The sequence below is a fragment of the Gouania willdenowi genome, chromosome 9 (assembly GCF_900634775.1).
Source record: "Gouania willdenowi chromosome 9, fGouWil2.1, whole genome shotgun sequence".
Taxonomy (NCBI): Eukaryota; Metazoa; Chordata; class Actinopteri; order Blenniiformes; family Gobiesocidae; genus Gouania; species Gouania willdenowi.
In genome coordinates, this window is record NC_041052.1 from 7,859,321 (window position 1) to 7,883,595 (window position 24,275).

A 24,275-nucleotide genomic window follows, 5' to 3' on the forward strand; every position below is an offset into this window, starting at 1 on the left:
CAGTCTTGAGAAGATCAACAGGCAGGTCACATGACAATTTTGAGGGGCGTATAGACTTTACTTAGTTCTGCTATCTATTAAAGAAGCAACTGAACATCTAAATTTGAGAATATAAATCTGAAAAGCAAAGTGACCAAACAGTTCTGTTTATCACTCTGTGCAGGAAAGACACATTTTACTGAGAGAGCAAAAAAAGAAGGCTAATCAGAATTCCAGACGACCCCAAGGAATGTGGACAGGCAGCGTGCACAGACAAGCTGGGCGTATGATCAGACGCACACTCACACATATATATACTGTATATAGTACTCTACATGTATTAACACACACACACACACCAGGCACAAACAAAGAGACCCAACAATAAGATATCTTTCCTTAATGATGGAGGTCTATCTTCTGAAGCCCCTCCATCATACCTTTGTGTAGGTTCTACAATATCTAGCACTAGGACGTTAGTTGCAGATTATTCCTCTAAAGTCCTCTAATACAGAAGGCTTTTGAAAGATATTGGTCCAGCATTTCTCACAAATACTTCAGATGAGAATCTTTCTCTCTTTTTTTCAAAAGAACAATACTCCTGTGAACTATGCTACAAATCAACAACCAACTAAAACAATTTAGAACCAAATGACAAAATAAAACCCTTTAAATCATAACGATGCAAGGACCTCAGACAATAAGGAGTCCAAAATAATGTTTATCTACACACAAATGTAGTGTTGAACTCAAGACGACACATTATTCAAGACCAAGACTTGACTGAGACTAGAATGCGCCAAGACCAAGACGAGACCAAAACTTATGGGAGTCGAGAGAGACCAAGACCAGACGAAAACCATAAAAACCATGACAAGGTTGAACGGTTAAACAATCCATAATTCTAGTATTCCTTTAAACGCATTTGATGGACAAAAACAAGGAGAATGCACGACATGCAAAAACTTTAAATCTTGACAAATTGGTTCAACTAAATTCTTGCAAAAAACAAATACATCCATCCAAAAGCCACTGAGTCCAGAATTATTTTAAATATCTTTAAACCAGATGTTTAATTGTCAGGTGAAGGAGACTTAAAGTACGTGTTCAGAGGTACTGTATTTCTGACTAGAAATAAAGATGGACAAATGTGAGTTTTTGCAGGTCTCTTACACATAAAGCAATAGAAAGATTTCCAATGAGGCCGAACAATCAGTGAGCTAACGCTAAATGTTCTATGTCAAATTAGAACATGGATTAATCAGCAACAGTTCCAAGTGCTTCTGCTTATTATTGTATTAAACGAAGTTGAAAAATATCAGATCAGTGCTAATCTAAGACCGAGAAGAGACCAAGACCTTCAAAATGTGAACAGTGTTGAGTACAACAACAACACTACGCCATGATTATAAATAAGGTCTCTGAAATCTCCATTTTTTAACACTTGTTCAAGGTTCATTAGTTCAGACCAAGTTAAAGACAGTTAGCAGCACTGCCTCTCAGTTAAAGAGTCTATGGTTTCAAATCCTGGCTTCTAATGTACTGAGAAGTTTTTGGCTGGTATTTCCGAACAAACTGTGGCTGCAGGAGATTTCTGCCAAAGTTCAATCCCAGAAACATGTTTCCAACCAATGTCCAAAAATATGTACGTAAACGCTCTTATGTGACTGGAGTGGTGTACGTCTGTGTGAGAGTGCTATTGTCTTTGCACCCATGGTTAAGAGTCATGAACCGGCTCAACAGAGGTTAATGGATGGATGATTATTCCTGTTTTCTGCAGTCAAACAAGTTGTGTTTGTTTGATGGCAACAGGAAAAGGATGGCATAATTTAACCAATTAGCTACTTGTTCACTTCAACAGTGATTACTGGAAAGTTTGGTTCAATATACCTAAACTTGTAACCTAGTAGTCGTAGTAGTAATCTAAAACATACCTGGAGTTTGGTGCCTTTGTTTTAGATTAAAAGATAGAAAATAGGCCCAAAGCCTGAACAGTATTTTAGCTACATTTAATCCACACTAACTGTTAATGGATCCAACTATAGTCTTTAGTTTGAGATTCTTGCCAGGGGGGTGCAAAAGAAAAAATAGAATGAAAAACATAGACCGTGTCGAGATTCGCACCAACCATAATGTTTGTAACATATACAATAATGCAAAAATGATTAGTAACATAATTGATAATGACTACAATAATTTGCGTTGACGCATTGGTTTAATGTTGTAAATTTATGATAAAATCAGAGCGGCGGCCGCTTTCTGCTTCATTTTTGCTGCAGTACCATACATGAACTGCTGGGCGCAGTGTCGCTTCACCATTTACATTGTGAAGAAGAATTACACAACAGAAGAAGAACCAACCTAAAGTCTCAAAAGTTTGGGACCATTTAATTGAAAACTTATACTACACACCTGAGGTAGAACTAACATCTGAAACTAACAGTAATACATACTGTTTTATGACACTTAAAATATTTGTACATTATGTACATTATATTAAAAAAATTTAGTTTCTCGAATGAATTTTGAAAAACTGTTAAAAAAACTTTTGACCACTAGGTTTGCCCCCGCAAACTCCACGTATGCTGGCACAAACAGAAATCCACAATCTTCCATTTAATATCGTGAATCAAAACTTCGCAGACACTTTAAAGTTACTGCATATTTACTATGATTCAAAAAATTTGAGCAAATCGCTATTGGTAATCTTTTGTGTTGCAATGTAACTATGACAACAGCATCAGTAACTGAATCATGAAAAAAAAAAAAAGTCAGATTATGAGCAATACACAGAATATAAGATAAAATACAATAGACCTTTACTCTTCCCACAGCGGGGACTAATCAGGTGGTTTCCCAAGTAAATATCATGTGCTATGCACGTGCAAATACTATTAATTTCAATCACAACCATCCTTCAGAGAGCCATACTACTGCTAAACCACATACAGAATAACTACAGCTTTTCCAAATCATGTCAAAGCTAAAAGTAGATTTCACAAAAAGAAATACGTCATACTGGATGACTCTCCAACTGCACCTCAGCTCAACCCTTTTGGTTTTGGCTAAAGAAATGTTGGTCCAAATCCATAATAGTGGTGAGATCACCAACACAAGCAGAGCGTGTAGTAGAACACATGAGGTCGCTGTTTCACCCAAAGTTCAACTGGTGAAAAGAGTGTAAAATCTCGTTATTGGTCATCATCTTGTCCTCAACAGACAGTTGCCAGCCTAGTGAGGGTTTTTTTTAGCTGCACAAAAAAAATACATTTTATATATATGATGTACATGCAATCTTGAAATGAAAATATTGAGGAACTGATTTTTACTGTAAAAATAGAAATTGTTAAAAATATTTTTTTTAATATATATTTAACACTTCAAATATCTCTTGGAGTGCCTCCATGTGTGATCACATGAGAATCCCCATAGAGCAAAGATGGGCAACTTTTATCACAGTGGGGCCCCAAAAATGTGATTGTCTGATCCGAGGGACACACTTTCATATCAGCATTTAAAATAATGATCAGTCTGGTTTTTTTTTTGTGTATTTTTGCTGTCATTTTGCATATATCTTTGTGGGTCATCTTGTGTGTTTTTGGAGTAATCTTGTATATTTTTGTGTTTTTTCCCTGTTTGTTGTATGTTTTTTAAATCAGTTTCTGTATTACTGTTGTCATTTTGTGTTTTTGGAGGGTTTTTTTTGTGTTTCTTTTTGTTGTCACTTTCTGTGCTTTGTTGTTGTTGTTTATACCTTTGTGTTGTTTTTGTGTATTTATGTCGTCGTCCAGTGTGTTTATGGAGTTACACATATTTTACATTTGGATCTCCACACAAACCAATTATTGTGTCTTATAACCAGTGAACTGTACAATTATTGTACATTTGACTTTGTCACTTGTTTCTTGTATGTGTGTTGTCCATTTGTGTATATTTTTTGTGTGTGTTGACTTTAGGGGGAGCACAGAATTGGAGTGGTCGCATTTGGTCCCCGGACCACCAGTTGCTTGAATTACTGTATGTCTGCTATAGAAGAACCATTGCACCAAAAGCATAATATGAATAAATAAATGCATTATTGGGTTGCACCGATGAAATAATGTGTAATCAGATTAGTTTGTGCCATGGAGAGAGCTTTTCTCTTCAGGTTAAAATTAATTCAGTTCATCCATCAATGTCTTCTTTGAGATCAGACAACGACTCATTACATCACCATGTGGCGCAACCTGGTATTACACACATTTTAAACATAATATAAAAAACATTTTGCAGGACTTTTTTTTTTGACTGTTTTTAAACGATGACATTATGTTTGAACACAGTTATGTCAACTTAACTGAAAAGGTGTACTGGTACCAGTGTGAAACCAGTGCCACCAGCCTCTCTCTCCCCTTCCTCCTCCTTTCTGCGCTGCAGGTTGAATCCATTGGCCCGGTTTCCTGTCACATGGGCTGGAAATAGGATCCCTCTTCTTTTTTTCTATCTGCTCGTCTTTGTAGTTATAGCTGGAGCAGCTTCGCTGTCAGGCCAACCTTGAAGTTCACAGACTCTTTAACTCCGACCCGTGCGGGACTCCTGCACAGACTCTATCCATAGTCCATTCACTGTGTAGCGCCAGGTTTGCGCATCAGTGTCTGTCAGGCTGCACTTCACCTGAGACTTTTAATCCCACCATGGATCCCTGGACCATCACCTCTGCTCTTCTTGTCACTGGGTTTATTTCTTCTGCTGCTTTCAGTCACTTCGACACCGGTGAGTCCAACTTTTTCCTTTTTCATTCGCACTTTGCTCTGCGTGTTTAGACAATGTTTTCCTGCCACCAAAGTGAACACGTTTGCGCTTCTGGTTCCTGCGTATCCACATAACATCTGATCCAAAAACATCCGAAAGTGTACGGATCTTTAAATTGCGGCCACACGAATGTTAAACATGCATTTTAACGCCAGTTCCCACCATGGCACCGTTTCTCCAAACTGGGTATCTATCCACAGTAGTGAATGGTGCAACCAGACGTCACCTCCACACCCATGGGTGTCAAACATTATCATGCGCATTAAATTTCCATCTATGTTTAATAATCAACGACATGTAAAAACGGGAATAAACGTGCGTTTTGGTGGCAAACTATTCGCTTTTACGCATCGTGCGCCGAAGCTCCATATCGACCTGCTCACTGTTTTATTTTATTCTCCTCTTTGTGTTAAAATCATTAACCTTAGTTCTTTTTTTGACAATAATTTAGTGTAGCCTATTTGTCACACATTTGCACGTGCTGGATCATGTAGTCTGTTCTGAATTAAAACACCTAATTTATTGGATTCAGAGTCGAAGTCCATCTGCTCAACTTCAAAGTTACAGCCAGATTCCCCTGTTCCAAAGCTGCCCTCCCAGGAAAGATAGAGTTTGAATATTTAATAAGGATGACCGCACTAACCCAAGCCTCTTCTTGCTGCTGTAATTTGCGCCACCTTTCATGTCGGAGCAGCAAATCTTTGTGTTTTCCTTTTTAATTTTTTTGTCTCTTAATTATACCCTTGCATTTCAAATTAGAGGGTCCACCATCTGGGTTAGTGCGTAAGTACTCCCATGTGTACCAAAGTATTAACAAAGTCTTTAAAGCAATGGTATTCCCCCTCATAACAGCGAGCAGATGAAGAAAAGCAGCCAAATGTGTGCAGTTAAAGCCATCTGTGTCACATCTACTGTACATTTAAACAATCATTTAATATCTGCGAGAAGTCTTGATACAGATCAAAGGCAGATACATATTCTCTCTGCAGGGTTTATTGCTACACTCAGCCGGTCAGGGTCTATAGCTACATTATAATGTGACAATGAATGCAGAGAAACACAGGCAGATATTTTCAAAATTACGGTAGGAAATTCACTGGTCGTGTTTGTAGTGCATACTCAAACTAATATACTATAATTATGATTAGGAAGATGACCGATGATGACCGTTCCCACTGAAGTAGACTTCCAAGTTTCCCAAGATGCATTTGGAACCCACACGGACAAAACCCTGAGACTAAATATCTCTGTGGATTCACCACCTTTAAAAGTTCTGAAAACATTTTAAGTGAGAAAGTGACCAAGTAGAATATCAACATGTGGTCATTTGATTCATAAAAGTCATGGAAACACGCTTCATGCCGACATTATGGAGATTTTCGGAGACTCACCATTGTGCTACTGATGAAACTTCTGGTTAACTTAAAAACAAGAGCCCTATTTACAACAGTGTTAAAAAACAAAAACAAATGGAAGACGAGAAGAGATGCTTTTATTTTGAAAAGGGGATGTTTGATTTTTAGCTCGAAGCCGGTGTCATGTACTGAGTTCCCATCATACTGAGATTGTAGTGCGCACACATGCGCACTACTGAAAAATGAATTTTTGCTAAAAAAAAACAAACAAATTTTTGTTTTCAAAGTGAACAGACACATTTTTTATTTTTTTATTGGATTATGTTATGATTAGGGTTAGGTTAGGGTTATAATCTCAGGAGGTAAACTCAGTACGTGACACCGGTCCCAGGACGATTCTACATTCCGCTAGCAATGCATCATGGGACGGTTGAGTATGACTAGTGTACCCACCGTGAATACTTTAAAAATGCCCAGATATAATACACATCTGGGTATTTCTCGCATACTCATTCTTTCCATACTATCTAATGTGAACGTACTTCATACTCATTTTAACATCAGATTTAGTATAAGTAGTATGTGATTTCCAACACGGCCTTGGACTTTATTCTGTGTGCACAACAACGTTTGTTAACCACAACATTCAAGAAGTTCTGCCACCCATTGGCACGGATGACTCACTGTTATCTATTCTATCATTCTGTCTACAACTGTTGAAGGCAACATCGCTCAACTGTCGTCAAATTTAAGGGAGTAATATTTGTGGGAGTGTTTTGGTTTTGTCAATTTATTTGAATTACTTTATGATGACTAAGAAAATTATTGTCCTGAAAATAAATGAATGAACGTGTCCACATATCCTTAAGGAAGTGTTTCTTAACCTTATTGGCGGTACTGAACCCTGCAAGCTTCATAATTGGAAAAATAAAATGTAATTTCTTCAAAAACAATTAATCGGACACATGGAAGCCTGGGGCATTTTTTGCTTTGTTCAAAAGGCTTTTAATTTATTGTTTTTGTCCCTAAATTGATATTTAAAATTGTAATTGTCATTTATATTTTAACAAACGAGTTAATCGTGAAAAAATATTTTGTGTAACACATTTTTTACCATATCTTGACCCTCTGAGACTGAGTCATCAAACTACCGGGCTTTCATTAAGGCCAGGTTAAGAACTACTGCCTTAAGGTCTATCAATACTTGATCCTAAACGGAGGAATATACCATTTATTACATCTATTTAAAAAATTAGCTTATTTGAAAAGATCAAAGCAAGTAATCAGTGTTAAAAATAACTCAACCTAAACTACAAAGACAAGACTATTTTATGTAAACCTAACTAGTCGGAGTGAGAGGTGATTTAGGATTTGCATATGTAATAAAAAACACTTAACGTAACTAACATGTTTGATGAGGTTGTTTCTTTATTTTATTTATTTATTTGAAGCAATTTAATGCAAACAAAAAAGCTTTTGTAGTTTGTGTATATACATTTTTCCATTTGTAGCCGACATGGCTAATATACACGATATGTATTAACATAAATACTGTAGATAAACATAAATGGTATGTTTAAAGGCCATACAGTAAATCTATCCAACAATACTAATATTTCCCATTGATAAGCAAACATTCGGGGCATCTGTTACATCCTCAGCTCTGGATGTTTTTACATTGTTGCTATTGTAGTCAAAAACAGATTGTGTACTGGTATCTACGGAGCATGTTCGATCTATTCTGTGATTCCAATAATTTGAGACCGATTGCATTTGCTAATGAAGGCAGCATGAAAGTAGAGGAGTTCAAATTGTGCGTCATGAGTCTTGCTTCCTTTGACCTTTTCAGAAAAACATTAATCTCAATCATGTCAGGCTGAGACTTGTTAAAGACAGGTTGTAGCGTTTCAATAAAATGGCATGTGTTCTCATTAAGGGATCAGGTTAGAATGTGTTGAGTGAAGCATGGCCATGTTTAAAAAAAAAAAGAAACAACAACAGGTTCATGTCAGATGTCCGACTGAATTCTGGACTGCTCAGTGCCTCGTGTCCTGCCTTTTCATCTGCACTCATTGCCAAGTCTCCACTTACTGAGACTTGCATGAAAAAACTTGTAAGGCCACCCTGGGAATGTTTTCAATGGATGATGTAGCTCATCACCCAAAGTAACTGCAAAGACATTCAGGCCTTGAAGCAGCGCAGACACTTGATCGATTGATGTTTAGGTACAAACCGGCATCTGTTGCCAGACTTTAATCTAAGAAAACATTCTGTTGTGTATGTCAACCCATTTTCTGTTGCACTCTGCATCAATTTGTTGTCTATCAGGAGGAGACATTGGCCAGAACTCTGCAAAGTCAACCGCAGACAGAGCCAAATGTCAGGCAGGGCAGTAGGTCAATAGATTGTGGTGTTTTAGGGCTGCACAAACTCACAGACATCAGGATTGTGATTATTTAAAGGTCCCCTTCAGCTGCTGTGTTTTTGTTCGTTCTGGGAGTTTATTTCCGTGTGTTTAATGCAAGGAATGGAAAACTGTTCATCTTGTAAAGCTTAGAACTTAAAAAAACAAGGGAATAATTACCATATTTTTTATTTTTTGAATTATTCATATCATGTAATGTAATTCTTATTGCCTGTTCCTGAATTGGAATTTTTAAAGTTATTTTCAACGGTTATCATAATTTTTCTGCATGCCCTTCCCTTTAAAGGGGAATTGAACTATTTTCTTACTTTTTTAGGAAACTGTATTTTGTTTACCTAATTATCGAATATAAAAAGTAGTGTTTTAGCCAAATATTGTTACCTCCATAGAGCATACGTGTACTATCTAAAGATCTTGACAAATCTTTGCTCCACATGGAATTTAACTTTAAGATTTACAATTAAAACAGTACAGATCATATTGGGCTACTAACACCAACGTGGAGAAATATTAAATTATTTCGCCTATATTGAAGTTACTAACACTGTTATTGTAAAGAACCGCTATATTTGTACCACCAGTGTACATCTAAATGTTATGCAACTCACACCTGATGATATATCATTACACAATGGTTAAAAATCACTGACTTATGGCAATTATGCCATCAGATTATGGACATGCATGATCGAATCCAAATGGTATTGGTTAAATAGATAATAAGTACCAGGCATTAGCCTTTTTAGTACTTATTTATTACTTCAGAAACCCCATGTCTGATATCAATCGCAGTCCATCAAATCAAATCAAATTGAAATTGTATCGTGGCAGGTTTTGTGGCATTGGCCAATATGGAATTGTTGTTCTGATAATCGATATTGTATCAGATTGAAACAGGTGATTTACACCCTTACTATCCGTGTGAAAGAAAATGCTGTGGGGAAAACAAGATGAAGCCAAGAAAAGTTAGAAAGAGTAAGAAGAACAAAGGAAAATATTCTACGTTCTACGAATGTTGACTCAAACAGCCATCTGTGAGTAAAGCTGACAGTTAATTTCAAACTTCTTGAATGGTCGTGTTAATCAGTGGCCAAATTATGTTTGGTAAATCCTATTGCACGTTCTGGCAGAGACGTCCAGATTGTATTTATTAGAGGCAAATGTGCTACGTGAAATCAACTGCAACATGCGTTTCCGTACGTTTTTAACGCTCTGTGTTTTACATTGTGCACAACTGTGCAAATGCTGCACACTCACTGGGACAGGCACACAAACTAAGTCTGTCTCTGCCAATTCTTAACGCTCTCAAAGTCATTGCATCACACAAGACTTAATCCTCTCTTGGCGGCCCACTGAGTGCAGTTCATGACTCAGCTCCATCAACCTTTGTAACCCTCAAGACAGAGGGATCTTTGAGCAACTGTGTGTACGAGTGTGCATGCATGAGAGGCACAGATACTCGAGTCGTCTGCCTCCAGATGATAATAACAGACCATCTTGTGGCATCTGAAGTTACTCAAGCTTCCGTTGGCCATTGAGATTGTGATGGAGCATCGGTTGGAGGAAAAGACTTCAGCGTGAGGGTTTTTCTGCGTGTGGTTGATTCATTGGTGTGGGGAGATGCAGGGATCATATTATGGGAAGAGGGTGCATAGGGTTTCGCTCTCTGATGTGGGTGTTGTGGTCGTCCTCTGCTTTTCCGGTTCAGAAAAGGAGATGGAAACCTCTGCTCCCCTGATGAGCTTCTGTGCAGCAGACCTGCATTCAGGGAAACCACTGGTGTGTTTGTGCACACTGTGTTCATGATTGGGGTTATTCAGTTACCAATGAGGGTTTGTCCTGTTTACATTTTTGCACATTAGAGTAAATGTCCTAAAAAAATCATTTTGTTAGAAAACTAATAAAATGATTAATCTTTGATAAAACGCAAGGTATCGAAATTGGGAATTGAAATGAAAAAATGTGATCTTAAAGTTAGTTCCGGGTCCAATCATTTCTTGGTATAGATGCTCAACCCTATTAAACGTAAACATAAAGATAATCGGGCTGTTTATGTCCCAATTCTTCTCCTTTCACGCCAACGTTTTTAAGGAGAATTAGTGAGCTGCGCCTCTGATGGCTGCTGCTGCACTGGCTCGTGACAACAAGGCTAACTATGTTGATGTACCCCTGTTTTACCATATTAACTCAACATTTTAGCTGTAAGATAATATATGATCACAAGTCGCCACTCGAACTAAACATTTCCGGCAGCCGAGGCACGATAGCGGCCGATGTGCAGGGAAACCTACGCAGCCTTGGACTGCTACACCGAGACGAACCAGCGGTCCACAAAGCAGCGGGTTTGCCTGCCAGCATTCGGCGCCACTGGAGCAGACGGAGGCGGTGCGACAGACGGCAGAAGCATGGCTGCCGCGGAGGACAATCGGCTAGGCTAAAGGCTAAGCCGTGGAGAACCACGCACGGCGCACATACATCACACACACAACTCATCTGCTTCTGCTGCTCTGCTTCTGCAGCGGCACACACTTTTCTGACTCAAAATCACAATAGCTACTTAAATAGCCATGTGTTTTACTGTAAAGTACAGTTTTTTGGCTGAAAACAATAACAAGAGTATGTGGATAGCATGTACAGACAACTTTTGAAGCGAGGGGAACAGGTGAACACTGTCTACAGTAGCCCCAACATCAGTCAGCGCCGCAGGAGGACTGACAGGCAACACGGCAGTCAATGCTTGTCCGATTTTAAAAATACCGTTAACAGGACTGATGAGGATTAAAAAAATAATAATAAATTGCAGCCTTTAGAAAATTGCGTTTTATGATATTGTGATAATATCGCAAATGCAATTAATCGTTCAGCCTTACTTCATAGTACTTGAACCCGAGGACATGATGTAAGCTTGAGTTTTAAAGAAACTTCAAAACTTTTCTTTCTTTCCTGAATTTAGAAACACTTTCTTACCTTTTACTGAAGGGCACGTTGAGACACCTACATAAATCACTGCACAGACCGATTTACTAGTGGGGACACATGGTTGCTTTTGCCGTCTTCTCTCTCATCACTCACTAAAGTGATGAGTCGGCAGACAAATGAGCTAATCTCTCTAAAACTTTAGCACACTCTCTAGTTACCCTTTAAAATGACCTGTGAATTACACACTGGTCTCGTCAGTATTCCTCTTGTATTCACAGTAAAGCCCGACAACGAGTCTCATATTTGTGTTGCGTTCGTGCAATAATGAGTCACACACTCGCACATATGGAGGTCTCATAAATCTTTAGTGGAATGCTTGAGGAGTTTGGTTTAGCAAGACAACAAACAACCCACCGCACATATTGACTCTTAACTGACACTGCTGCTGGGAGGTGAAATGTTGAAAGGCTAGTTTTAACACTCAATGAATGAGTGACAAAGTAAACAACGAGCGCGCTATGCTAACAGAGGTAAAGGAAAACACTGAAGTTTGGCCTATTAAGGGTTACCAGCTATGGCATTGTAACACAAAGAAGCATTTTTTCCTGGTTATTATTAAAGTTATTTGTTGTTGTTTCCCTTTCCAAATATTAGTTGTAGAAGAAGAAGACTTCTGTAGAGATAAAGGCAGAACCAGCGATTAAAATAGAAAGTAACAACCTACTGAAGTAATGTTTTTTTATTGAACAAAGCATTTTTTTTTTTACGAGGAGTTTTTTTCTTTGATAAATATCAACCTTTTCTTTATTAGCATTAAGATAAATACATGCCTGTAATTGTAAAGGTCTTGGTCTAGCCAATTTTGCTGCTTGTAATCTGTTAAACTGACGTTAATGCAAGGTGCAAAGCATTTTTAGGAAACATGATTCAAGAAAATGCCTGTTTTTACATTTCAAACAGGCCTTATGGGTTTAAATTATCCTTAATTTTCTTCCAAAATGCCAAAATTCTGTCTGAAACTGCCTCCCACAAGCTTCTGGTTGACCTCTAGGGGGTGCCTCAAGGTCAAGTTTGTCAACGCCCTTTTTCTTCCATGCCAAGGGGCACTGGAAACCACCAAACGCCAACAGAGAAATAGACCTAGTCATTATAAACACAATCATGCTCATTATCGTGCCACTGCCAAACTCGTCCGGTCGTGTTTAAAGGTGTGTTTGATTGAAGTACCTCGTTCACCGCTTTGTCTCTATTTCTCTTTTTAAACTTCCGCTAAGTACCAGCCTCTCATTTTTCTTTCACCTTTTTTGCAAATCACCACCTCGGGCCTGTTGGGCAACCGGTCATACACAGCAGCCAGGCCCACTTAGAGATGGTTGGTGGAGAGATGGCTTCTCCGCCCTACGGGTGTCGCTCCATGGCGCTAGTCATGTAAAGCATTAAAAGTGAGAACTGAAATGAAGTGGTGCTATGGTGAGTGTGTCACTTTGGTTCCTGATCCACAGAGGCGGTCCCGTTAGACAGCATGGAATTAAGTCGTCAAGCTGCTGCTGGCTGAACACAACTGTCAGGCTTAAAAGAGATAAACAATGTTTAGGTGGGAGAGTGCAGCTCTGTGGCCAGAACGCCGATCCGTGAGGTTTTGTGGCTCCTCGGCCATTCAAGACAAGTGTTAATTTTTTTAAGTGAAAGTTTTTGTCGACCACATTTGAAAATAATGAGACTATGACTAATTAGAAAAATACACGTGACCAAAAACTATATCAAATAATATATATTGATGTTTTTGTTAACTAATAAAACATAACTATAATGTTCACATGGGATAAAAAACCAATCGACCACCAATATCAAAGTTTTTTTATTTTGTATGGAAGAGAATTAGGGCGACAAAAAAAAAAAAAAAAAAAGGACAACCAAAAAAACAGAGCCACTAAAAGTGTATTTCTGTGTTTTAAAAATGCATGGGTGTCCCTCTGCCGAAAATTTGGTCATTTTCACAAGTTTCTTCTACTAGCTGCTCAGAAAACCGCTGCCTGCCTCCACCTGTCCCCAAATTGTAGCAGATGAAAATTGAAAAAAATTGATAAATAAGATATCCAATCGAACCTATTTTTGTTTCATGGAAGGCGGGACAAGCCGGTAGGTGATCCAATAGGAATAAGTTGATTGTCTTTGCGAACGTAAGACAACTCGTGGTCTGACGTATTGATTAGATTGAAACTGTCCACGTGTTTATTTACACATATGAATACCATCCCATTTCTGGTTGATAAATGGTAATTATTCTGTTAAAAAAGCATAAACTCTTCTGCCTTACATTTTAGTCGACTATATCTTAATGTCATTTCATTGAATAAAACTGAACCGACCCTGATCACTAAATTTTGACTAAAACTAAGTTGTATTTTCATCAATAGGCTACGACTAAAACTAAATGAAAATTTGCTGTCAAAATGAACACTGTTCAAGACTCTCTTAAACCTTTTTCCACAGTTAAAGTAATAATCTGATCTGATCTAAGCCTGTTTTTATCTAAGTTTTCTTTAATTCTGTTTTGCAAAACGTTTTATCCCCCGTTGAACTATAGCTACATATATACCTATTCCCCTTTATGTACCTTGACATTTGCTTATGAAGCAGGAAGCGCTCTCCGATCAATGGCAAAGGACATTCAGCTCTCACCTTATAGCGAAACGCTCGCTCTCCAACAGTCAGAGCAAAGCAGCTCGGACACACTCCAGGGTGAGAAGGTAAATCAAATATTGAGAAAGCAGTGATGAAATACCACGGCGGACGGCGCCCTATGTTGTTCAACAAATTCTATTAACTCACAAACAAACTATTGTTTCCATTATCAGAACTCAATTTAATCCAAATAGAAATGGATTTTTTTTCATGGCCTCGAGGTGTGAGGGGCTCATGCATGAAAACTCAAAATATAATTACCTGCCTCGAAGATGTTTTTTTATATTAACGAAACATTTGTGTTGTTATCTGTGTGTGTGCTGCGTGATAGATTACATAATGTGTTCTTGACGTAAAGTAGTTAGAGTAAATTTCCTGTTTGTCTTTCTTCGTAGCAAACATGTTCCAAACATTTTATGGCAATTTGGTTAGTGTTTCCACAAAAAAAAAATCTTGACTGTCTTGAGTTTCAAAGACAGCGTGTCTTTCCTGAGGTCACACGCCGTCTGAAGTATTGAGAAGCGTAACCAAGAACATAACAGGAGGATATTGAATTTCTAGCGTGAGACATGACCTGTCCAGCAAACCTTCACTCTTTTTATACTACACGTTATGGTTGGGCCGTAGCCATAGAGGTCCCTACTCTGCTGTGGTAAAGTAAAGGCAACCACTTTAAATAAATGTAGAGTCATTTCACTGCAGAGCCTCAGGGGCCTGGTTTGTGTCCAGCTGCAGCAGTTTGTGGCCCACGAGTCAAAAACGCCCACAGACAAGACTGACGTGAAGAGACCAAGCAAGTGGACATGGCTAAGTGGACAGGGCAAATATTTAGACAAAAGCCAGCAGTGAACGCAGCTAAGGAGCCGTGTCAGGGTGACAGAGGCTAGACAACAGGAGTTCATTTTACCGCTGCCTATCATTTTCTAACGACTCATTTTTGGATTACTCAACTAATCTGAACAAGTAATAAAAGAAAAATCAGGAGTTTGTCCATTTTATTTTAGATACATTTCAATGACCAAAACATAAATTGTTACTTGTATCATGACACATGTAAACAATACAATTCAAATAACTTAAACAGGTAAAAATTACATAGTGGGATTCAAGGATTTTTATGCACATAACAAAATGACATTTCCATGTTCCCCTTTAAGCCCTTAAAGAATAGATAAATTAAATGAACAACAGTATAAAACAATACAATGCAAGGATCTAAACATTTCAGGTATCCTTCCGTTGTTTGATCCACAGATTCATTTGTCGCCTTAATGAGAGTATGAACTTTATCATCATGAGCCTGACTAAGGTAAACTCAGTGCCATACGGTACCAGTTTGAACTGTGGATATATTGATACAGCTGTTTGTCGTAAATTGTGGTGCTTTTCTTTTTCTTTTCTTTATCTTTTTTAAAATTCTGGACTAAAAGTCTACAATAAAGATGAATGATGAATAAAAATAGAAAAACAAATAAAGTAGAAAAACACCACTAATACAGTATAAATAGAATAATAATAATAAAAAAAATATACAAAAAATATGTTTTTCACATTCCCAAAAAATATTGCACAAAGTGACACTGAGAGTAACTGTCTTGTGGGTTTTCACCTTAACTTTCACATTAGAATCGGCCTAATTTTGTTAAAAACTCATCAATTATTTAACCGTTCAAAAACATTATGAACTATCTAATTACAAGCATCTATCTGCATTGCCATAAGGCTTTGACATATTGGACAGAGTCTGGACTATCCTACCTAAATCAAAGAGCTTTTATCTGCCTAACAATGAATTGTGGTGAAAACGGACAAACACGCAACTACGCTGCTTACATCTACACTTGCGTGCTTGGCTGAGTTTAAAACACTCGCCATTTCATTACTAATAATTTACTTAAGTTGTCTATTCCTTCACTTTGTACGCATCTTCAATTTTTTAGGTGTTCATGCATCCAGGTTTTGCTCCATTGCCAAGCCAGTGAAACCCTACAGCCCTGCAGAGTGTACAAATGAGTATTTTGTCACCAGTCGGTGCTCCCATACTTTTGACGCTTTCATATTTATTCAAAGACCCGTCACTCTTAATGGTGTGCTTGTTTCCAACTCTCCTGTTTCGTCCAATTTTCTTTTTTTTTTTTTAATTGTCCAATTTTTAGCAAAGGCGTTGGAAGAGGGAACAAGGAGAATAGTAGATTAACCAGCAGCGCTCACACTGGTGGGGAGGGGAATTACAATGAGCCGTTGGAAACAGAGTCCTAAAATAAATTGGCGGTTAATAGTAAAACAATGCGTTGACTAAAAAAAAAGTGCAATTGACAAATTTTAATCGTCATTGACATTGACTATGTTGACTAATTTCAGCAGGGCTAATTCCTTTGCTACATTGCGATTTGTGACATTGACTTTGATTGTGATACTGTTAAAATAAAGAAAGTGTTTGTACCCATCCAATGGTCCCTTGATAATTAGTTGGCCTTAAAAAGTTCCCAGACTTGACTTTACAACAGCAGAGAATCATCTTTGTCGTGCATTTTCACAAACAGCCATTATCCCACAAGCTGTGGAGCCACTCATATCCAGTTTCAATACAAAGCCCTTTGAGAGAGGCTTCCAGTCAAAAGACACGTAACTTTAGTCGCCAAGAGGCCCTGATTTAGTTGTCTGTCCTTGCACCCAAAGGTGAATACTGCTTTTAGAGGTGATTGTAAAATGGGCCAAATCTACATCAGCCTGCATGGCACAAACTCAATGCCCTGAGTCAACCAGAGGATGGTCACTGGTCACACTCGGCCGATGCAATGAAACAGAATCTACGAGACCTCAATAGAACCCAAGTAAAGAATCTCTCTCTGAGGGAGACCAGTGGGATGTCCCCTGTCTTTCTACCAGTGCCATCTGGTTTTCAGCGCTGGTTCTCTTCCCACAGCAACACAAACCACAATGAAATCAGATCGCTTTCACGCTGATGATCAGAAACTGGAGATGAGGCTGTTTTATGAGGGGATCTGATGTTTAACACTGTGGTCCCGCCTCTGTCGCAGTATATTGTGTGGTTGTTATTGTGCCTCAGTTGAGGTTTATCAGATGGCCTTCTGTGCCTTCGTACAGTTGGGAATGTGTTTCATTAATGCGTTTAACAACATTATATACTACGTACAAGATAAGGAAAGGAGACTTCATCCACACATTCAAATAGTTATTACAAGAGGTACCAAAGCCAATAACAAGCAGTAACATAGTTAGTTAAACAAGGGATTAAGGTTTTAGTGTCTTGTGTAGAATTTCTCCAAACTGAATGTGGATTTAAAGCGTAAAAAAAAAAAAAAAAGACTCCCAGCGTGCCAAAGAAAGCTGAGGGAAGAAAACAATCCTTTCATCCATATTTAACAAAGAACAGACAAAACAAAGAGGCTCCAGCCTTTTTCTGATGTGTTTACCACTCGAAACAAAGCACACTGAAGAATTATTGGATGCAGATGGGCGCATGTTTGTGCTCCACACATGGAGCCGGTTAATCCACTACTGCAAGCGAGAAGTAAAAGTTACTGAAACCTCTGTTTTTGGGCTTACATTTGTCTTCATGTTGGTCTCCAAAGACTAAAGCCGTCTGTTCACTTCTATCCAATTCTTCACATTGCCCAAAGGGTGAATGAAGCCCATCATTTGGTGAGCTTTAGTTACATTGAATCACAACACAGGGCTCCAAGTTCTCCGACACACTTGATCAAATTGAGTTCAATTTCAAGTAACTGCCTTGTTCCGTTTCTGTGGGTAATAGTTTCCTAAAAGGAGCATCAAAGCTGTCTATAAAGCTAAGTTTGCACAGGATAAACGGTCAATTGGCCCTGTTGGTTATATTAAAGTAGAGAATAGATTTAAAAAACTGTACTTGTTATTTCTACTTTAATCACATCAAGACTTGTTTTTGAATTCAAGTATTGCATGTAGCGATACATTCAATGCAAGTATATTCACTGAAATCAGAAATTAGCTTTGATTAGATTTTTAACGTCTCAAACTGTTTGATTGCAGCTCTTTAAAATAATTTTTAGACGGTATTTGTGTGCAAAGAGATTGTTCAGGATTCTAATGCAAAATTTGTGAATGTACTTTAATTTTATGTACTTTATAATTTTTTCATCTAAAGTTGACGACATAATAATGGATGGTCCCATACAAGCAGATTTTTTTATAGATTTATTATTCTTCAATTTATACCACAATGCCCCAAATTGTGGCTGATGTCATCGATCATAAATAAATTACTGGGTTGTCATCTTTCACAGCCATAAATAATAACAGGAATGTATTGCTTAAACTGTCTCAGCAAGACTAAAAAAAATAAAAATCGGAGCACACATAATAGCAATGAACAAAAATGAAATACAGAGAATAACCTGCATTATCACGCACCAACATGCTGCTATGACAGGATAGATATGCAATGCAATGCAAAGTGCTTTACTAATAATTACAGCTAATTTAGTGTCGAGTTTTTAGCTAATCAAAACAACAGGAATGATAAACTTGTTTTTTTAAAGCAGAACACGACACAAAGGAAAAAGATAATGATATACGCCATTATAATTAATCTTAAAATGAATTAGAAAAACACTTATCAGGACCACCTACATGAAGTCTTTGTTCAGCTTTAATTCATGTGGATGTTTGAGGAAAACTAATGTTTTTTTTTTTCTGGTGGTTTCTGTATTACCAGCACAGTCAGACTTCATCTTCCATGGACTCTGTAATCATGCAGGACCTCTGAGTGCGTGCAGGTGGGGTCTGTAATGGTTACACACCACAGCACTGACAGAACTGCTGCACCAACCAAACTACATATAATTTACATTCCTTAGATACCAGCTAACCTGAACACAAACGGCACGATCGAAAACAGGTGTGTGTGTTAGCAACCCCTCTCTTATTTCTTCATGGTTCACCTTCCTTTGAGGTCTTTTTTTTTTGGCTTTCATGTAGATTAAGGATGACTTAACTCAAAGAGCAAAGGTTGTAAATCTGAAATGCATTAACGTGTAGGTAAAGAAGCTGTGTTTGGAACCAAAATCTTTCAATAGTGCATCACTCTTTAGAAAAAAAAAAAGGCATCTTAATATCTCTTGAGAAATGTCCATTATAACCACTGGGGTTGCAGCCAATTACCGGGATGTCAAACAGTTGGCACAGGGCTGCAAGAAAACTTTGTCATTAGCGTTTCTTTGGCTTTTATTTTGTTGGAGTTTGAGTTGCAGCAATTAAAACTTTTGCACATTAATGAAATATCAGATTAGATAATAAAACAGGTCGAGCAAGAACTTGTACAGTTTCCTTCCATTACCCCAAAAGCAGAGGTGTAAAAAGTACTGATGTATCCTTGTCAAGTAGAAGTACTTGATTAAAATTGTACCCAATTACAACAAGTTACTCATACTACATAAAATACTCAAGTACAAGTAAAAAGTAACTAAATTAAATAGTGCTCAAAGTAAAAGTTACTAATTAATTTCACTAGGGATGTCCCGATACAACTTTTTCACTTCCGATACAATACTGATATTGCGGCCTTGAGTATTGGTCGATACCGGTATCAATCTGATACGATACCAGCATGAATTATACATAATTTTATTACTTGTTTTGTAGTATGGAATGTTAGAAAAGGCTTGATCAAATGATGTTACAGAGATAGAGAACAATAGTCAGCAACAGTAGGTATGAGAAAAACTGACCCATTTATTATTAACCAATTGGTTACATACATTTTAACCTTCAACATAATATCTACAGTATTCTTCATTTGAATAAATAAAATATAATATAATATATATCGGAGATTGTAGATGCTGTCCGATAAAATCCTATATTCGTTTTCTGGCTGATATCGGACCGATATTATTATCGGATCGGGACACCCCTAACTTTCATTTTTAGTAATACGTTTTCCCACGGTTCCCTTGCATACAGTAAACATCTCATGTATGAACTTAAAAAGGAAAAGACCAAATCTTGTGAAATTGGAACTGAATTTTTTTCCCTCAATTCATCTGTATAAAATAAAAGATTTGTCAAAATGTACATTTTTTTTGTAAAATAAAATACCACCAATAAATTACATTTAAAATAAGAAAAATAATTGTCAGGCTCTAAGTATAGTTCAATTAATGAACTCTAAAACAGTGCTGTGCCAAATGTGCCATGTGAGTAACATAATGTACTCAAAAAAGTACCTTTAAAAGCAACTCAAACAGTAATGTGAGTACAGTAATCTATTACTTTCACCTCAGCACTGTGCTGTATCTCCTTCTGCTAGAGAGGGAATTGTTGGCATGATATTTAGTTGTTCCTAAAACTGTTTGTTTGTGTAGAAAGGATAAAGACAATCATCAAACAAGGAAATTGGAGAAAAAAACAACCATTTCAATCACTCAAACTTCATTGTACACTGATGAGTGGGTGAAATTAAATGGCATCTCCACAGTGACATTGGCTCTAGCACTGAGTTAACAAAGACCCCTGTGTGCATGGATGTGTGTCCCTCCTTCTGTCCTCGAGGATTCATCTCAAAATACTCTGTCTGGTCTACTGATGAAAATTGCTCCCATTCATTGTTGGATGGAGGCTGGACGTGGTGGGCGTGTGGGGGGTTATACAGGCATGGAAGACAAAGAGGGGCTGGAATGATGTGGGCAGGAGTCTGTGCATTTGTTTATCTGGACATCTGAAAGTTTGAGTACACTTGGAGATTGTTTTCTTCTTTCTTGAGGATCTTCACGTTGTGATTTTTCTTATCCATTTTCCTAAATTCTGAGAGAGCATATAGATTTGCCTCTTTGTCCTCAAGAGTACTTGTGAGAAGCATTTTACCCACTGACATGCTGCACCGCTCCACACAGGTTTTTTACTGACATACACACAATTACACAAACAAATGCGTAGCGCTGTCAGTGCGCGATCCTTTCACTGGCCTGATCGTTTCGGATCATGTGCGTAGACTACGTCGCTTACTTCACTGGCAGTCGTTACGGCAGAGCTCCTGGGACGTGATATTTGACTGTAAACTGACCATGCAACGTTTGTTGAATATTTTCATAGTACACATGTAAAAATGTGACTGTTTTTAATTGTTAATTAAAAAAATTAAAAAGACAAAAAGGAAAAAACACTGAAAGACAATACATACAAAAACGGATCAAAGCACAATACACAACATTTACAATCAAAAACCAAACAAAAAATTTAATAAAAAGCAAAATAAATCGTAATTCACTCAAAACATACATTTCTAATTCTTTTTAAAAAGCAGGGTGATAACCTTTTAAATAGTACACGAACTGCCGTAAGATAGGCCGACCGGATGTAAACGTGTTTCGCTCATGTGTTGAAAGAACCCGTAAGGATTGGGCACTGACGAGTACAAAGACACACAGGCTCTCACAATGTGATCATTCCACAAACACACACACGTGCACAAACAAACCCAGAACTCCAACAACGCTTGACCGATGTGTGCACTGCGTAGTGAAGATTAGACAGGAAAGTTGGGAGCGTGAGAGATTAAATCTGTGACACAGAAGACAACAGCCCGAGTTTAACATAGAGACTGAAGCAAAAACTGACGAACCTTAAGCCACATCGCTGATTAGTAGGTTTAGATTAATTTTTTTTTAATGTATTTATTTTGCTTTTCTTCTGACCTTAAAACAAGAGGTTTACATTTGACCTCATTAAAGAATACATCTGGTCATTGAATAAGACTATTAAGTCATAATTTTGTGGGAATATGGTGGTGTATTTCATATAAACGGATTGATAATCTAGTTAAACTACATTATCAAACCAACAGCTGCAGTGGCTAGTAATTGAATAAATTCCTGTCCTGTACAAACGTGTGAGATACTTCAGATGCATTAGCAGGATGTTGCTTTTCTCCCTTGTGCTGCACAATGTGCTGCTTTTATAAATTAGACGATTGCACTGCACAGATTTTGTAGAACGAAATGTTCTCTTCAACTCAGAGCTTTTTTTATGCAGGCCATTAATAAGTTGCCGATAATATTATCAGGTAGGTTTGTTTTCTTTCCCCCCACATGTATAAGATGAGAATATAAAATCATTCTAATTGTTAAATTAACTCATTTAGGAATAGCAAAAGAAAAAAATTAACATATACCCAATCTGAATTTATGATCAAAACAATTTGCAGGATTACGTCAAATGTGCTTAACGGATTTTGGCAAAATCTTAACCAGAGATGGATTTTAGGCCATGGAATATTCTATTATATTTCTGAGGGGATCAGAATCAATATATTGATTCAGGATCAGTTTAAAAAATCAAAGATCCCTTTCTGTCATCATTAGTGAAATTCATATCTTCAGTTTCAGTTTGTTTGTTCCGGTCCAACAAAAAATATTCAAACACAAATTACAATTTGAAAATATATGACAAGACTGAAACAGGCAGAAGCAAAATGCTTATATGCCCATCACAGATAACATTCAAGTTACCTTTTCCAATAATAAATACGAAAGAAATGCTTTTTGAGTTTTTTTCAAATGATGCAAAAAAACACATGTACTTTCTTTTATATACAACATTTAACCATATATTGTGACATTTTCTTTTGAAATTAAGTAATGTGTCACTCATTTATGTCTTTATTAACAGTATTCCTCAAATTAACTCCTAGAACAGACTGACATCTTTCTTTAACTTCTAATCTTGCTTTCGCTAAAATAAACATACATTGATCTCTTAGGCTGGTCTTTAGTGAGAAGTATTTTTGAATGCCTTCTGGATGAGTATTTATTTTTGCTTCGAACATGATCTGTGTTATTTTAGAATAAACAATATCTCTACATTTATCATTAGTCTGCCTTTATGTGCCAGCTATAGAATGGATGTAGCCTTGTCCAGGGTTGTATTCTATCTTAAATAAAAATGGTTAAAGAATAAACCATGTTTCTCTCTTAAGCATAATATATATTTTTTCTAAAGATTCACATCTATCATTCATTAAAACCAATAATCCCACGCGTAAAGCATTTCAACCATAAACGTTAAAATAGCGAATAAAGAGTATTGAAGACAATAAAGGGAAATGTGCCAATGCTCAGAATGAGGACATGTTACAAGAGCCTCCCTCTCTGTTTTAGTTATAAAACTGTTATAAAACGAATTATCTTGACCAATGGAATAACATCAATGATACGTTATGTTAAAAAGATGTAAATCTGATTGGAGAAATATTGTTTAGAAGAATCTTGTTACCAAGTTGAGAAGCATTCATATACAGTATAACTGTGAATGAGTGAATGTGTAGGGCGTGAATGTGTCATTTGGTTACAGAGTTCAAACCTGAGAAAGTTTCCTTCCTCTGGCACAAGTTGAGTCTGACCGAAATGCCAAAATGTCAGAGGGACGATATGGATTAAAACATCCCATTCACCCTCTTGTCAGATTTGCTGTCAGATCCTCGATATCAAGATTCTGCCAGCAATTGTTTCTTTTCTTTTGAGGTTTCTGTTAGTCTACAAATGTCCTTTATGTCAGAGTCTGCAAGACATCAGTCAATCCCTGAACATCTGCCAAGAGAAACTCTAAATCAGTCTTCCTCGCTCCTCCATCTCTGTCTGTTCTCAGAGCCAAAATCTTCCTTGTCCATCTGTTCTCAGCTTTCAGACACCTTTTTGGCCACTAAAGAAGTCTTGTAGGATAATTCTGGGTCGTTTATCCAAAACACTAAATCAGAAAGCGGGGTACAAACATAAAGATAAGGAAGGCAAATGCCAGACTATTTTGTTTTATAAGATTATCCTTTAAGATTATCCTGTGGTTAGAGGTGTGTCAGGAGTGAATTTGTCTCGATAATCGGCTTTGAAATGGGTTGAGTTCGACAATTGTGAATAATTAAAACTTATATTTATGACCAAATCATCTTGTGTGTGGGGAATGCCAACGACTCATGACCCACGTGGAAAAGAATGCAGCCAATGAAGAAGCGAGCTGACTGGGAAACACAATGTTGCATTCAAGGCAACTTGGAAGTTGCCATTTCCCAGTTGAAAATGCTGATCTCCGAGACGAAAGATCGCAACCATGGCTGACCGTTACAATATTAG

General features: G+C 37.4%; 1 protein-coding gene across 1 annotated transcript in view; it reads left to right on the plus strand.

Moving 5' to 3' along the window:
- The first annotated feature begins 4,440 nt into the window (after positions 1–4,440).
- Positions 4,441–24,275, plus strand: part of kremen1 (kringle containing transmembrane protein 1) — a 71,117-nt gene continuing 51,282 nt past the window's right edge. Inside the window, exon 1 of the mRNA XM_028456909.1 lies at positions 4,441–4,731. Coding sequence (XP_028312710.1) covers positions 4,653–4,731 — 79 coding nt within the window. The 5' untranslated portion in view covers positions 4,441–4,652. The remainder of the gene's footprint in view (positions 4,732–24,275) is intronic.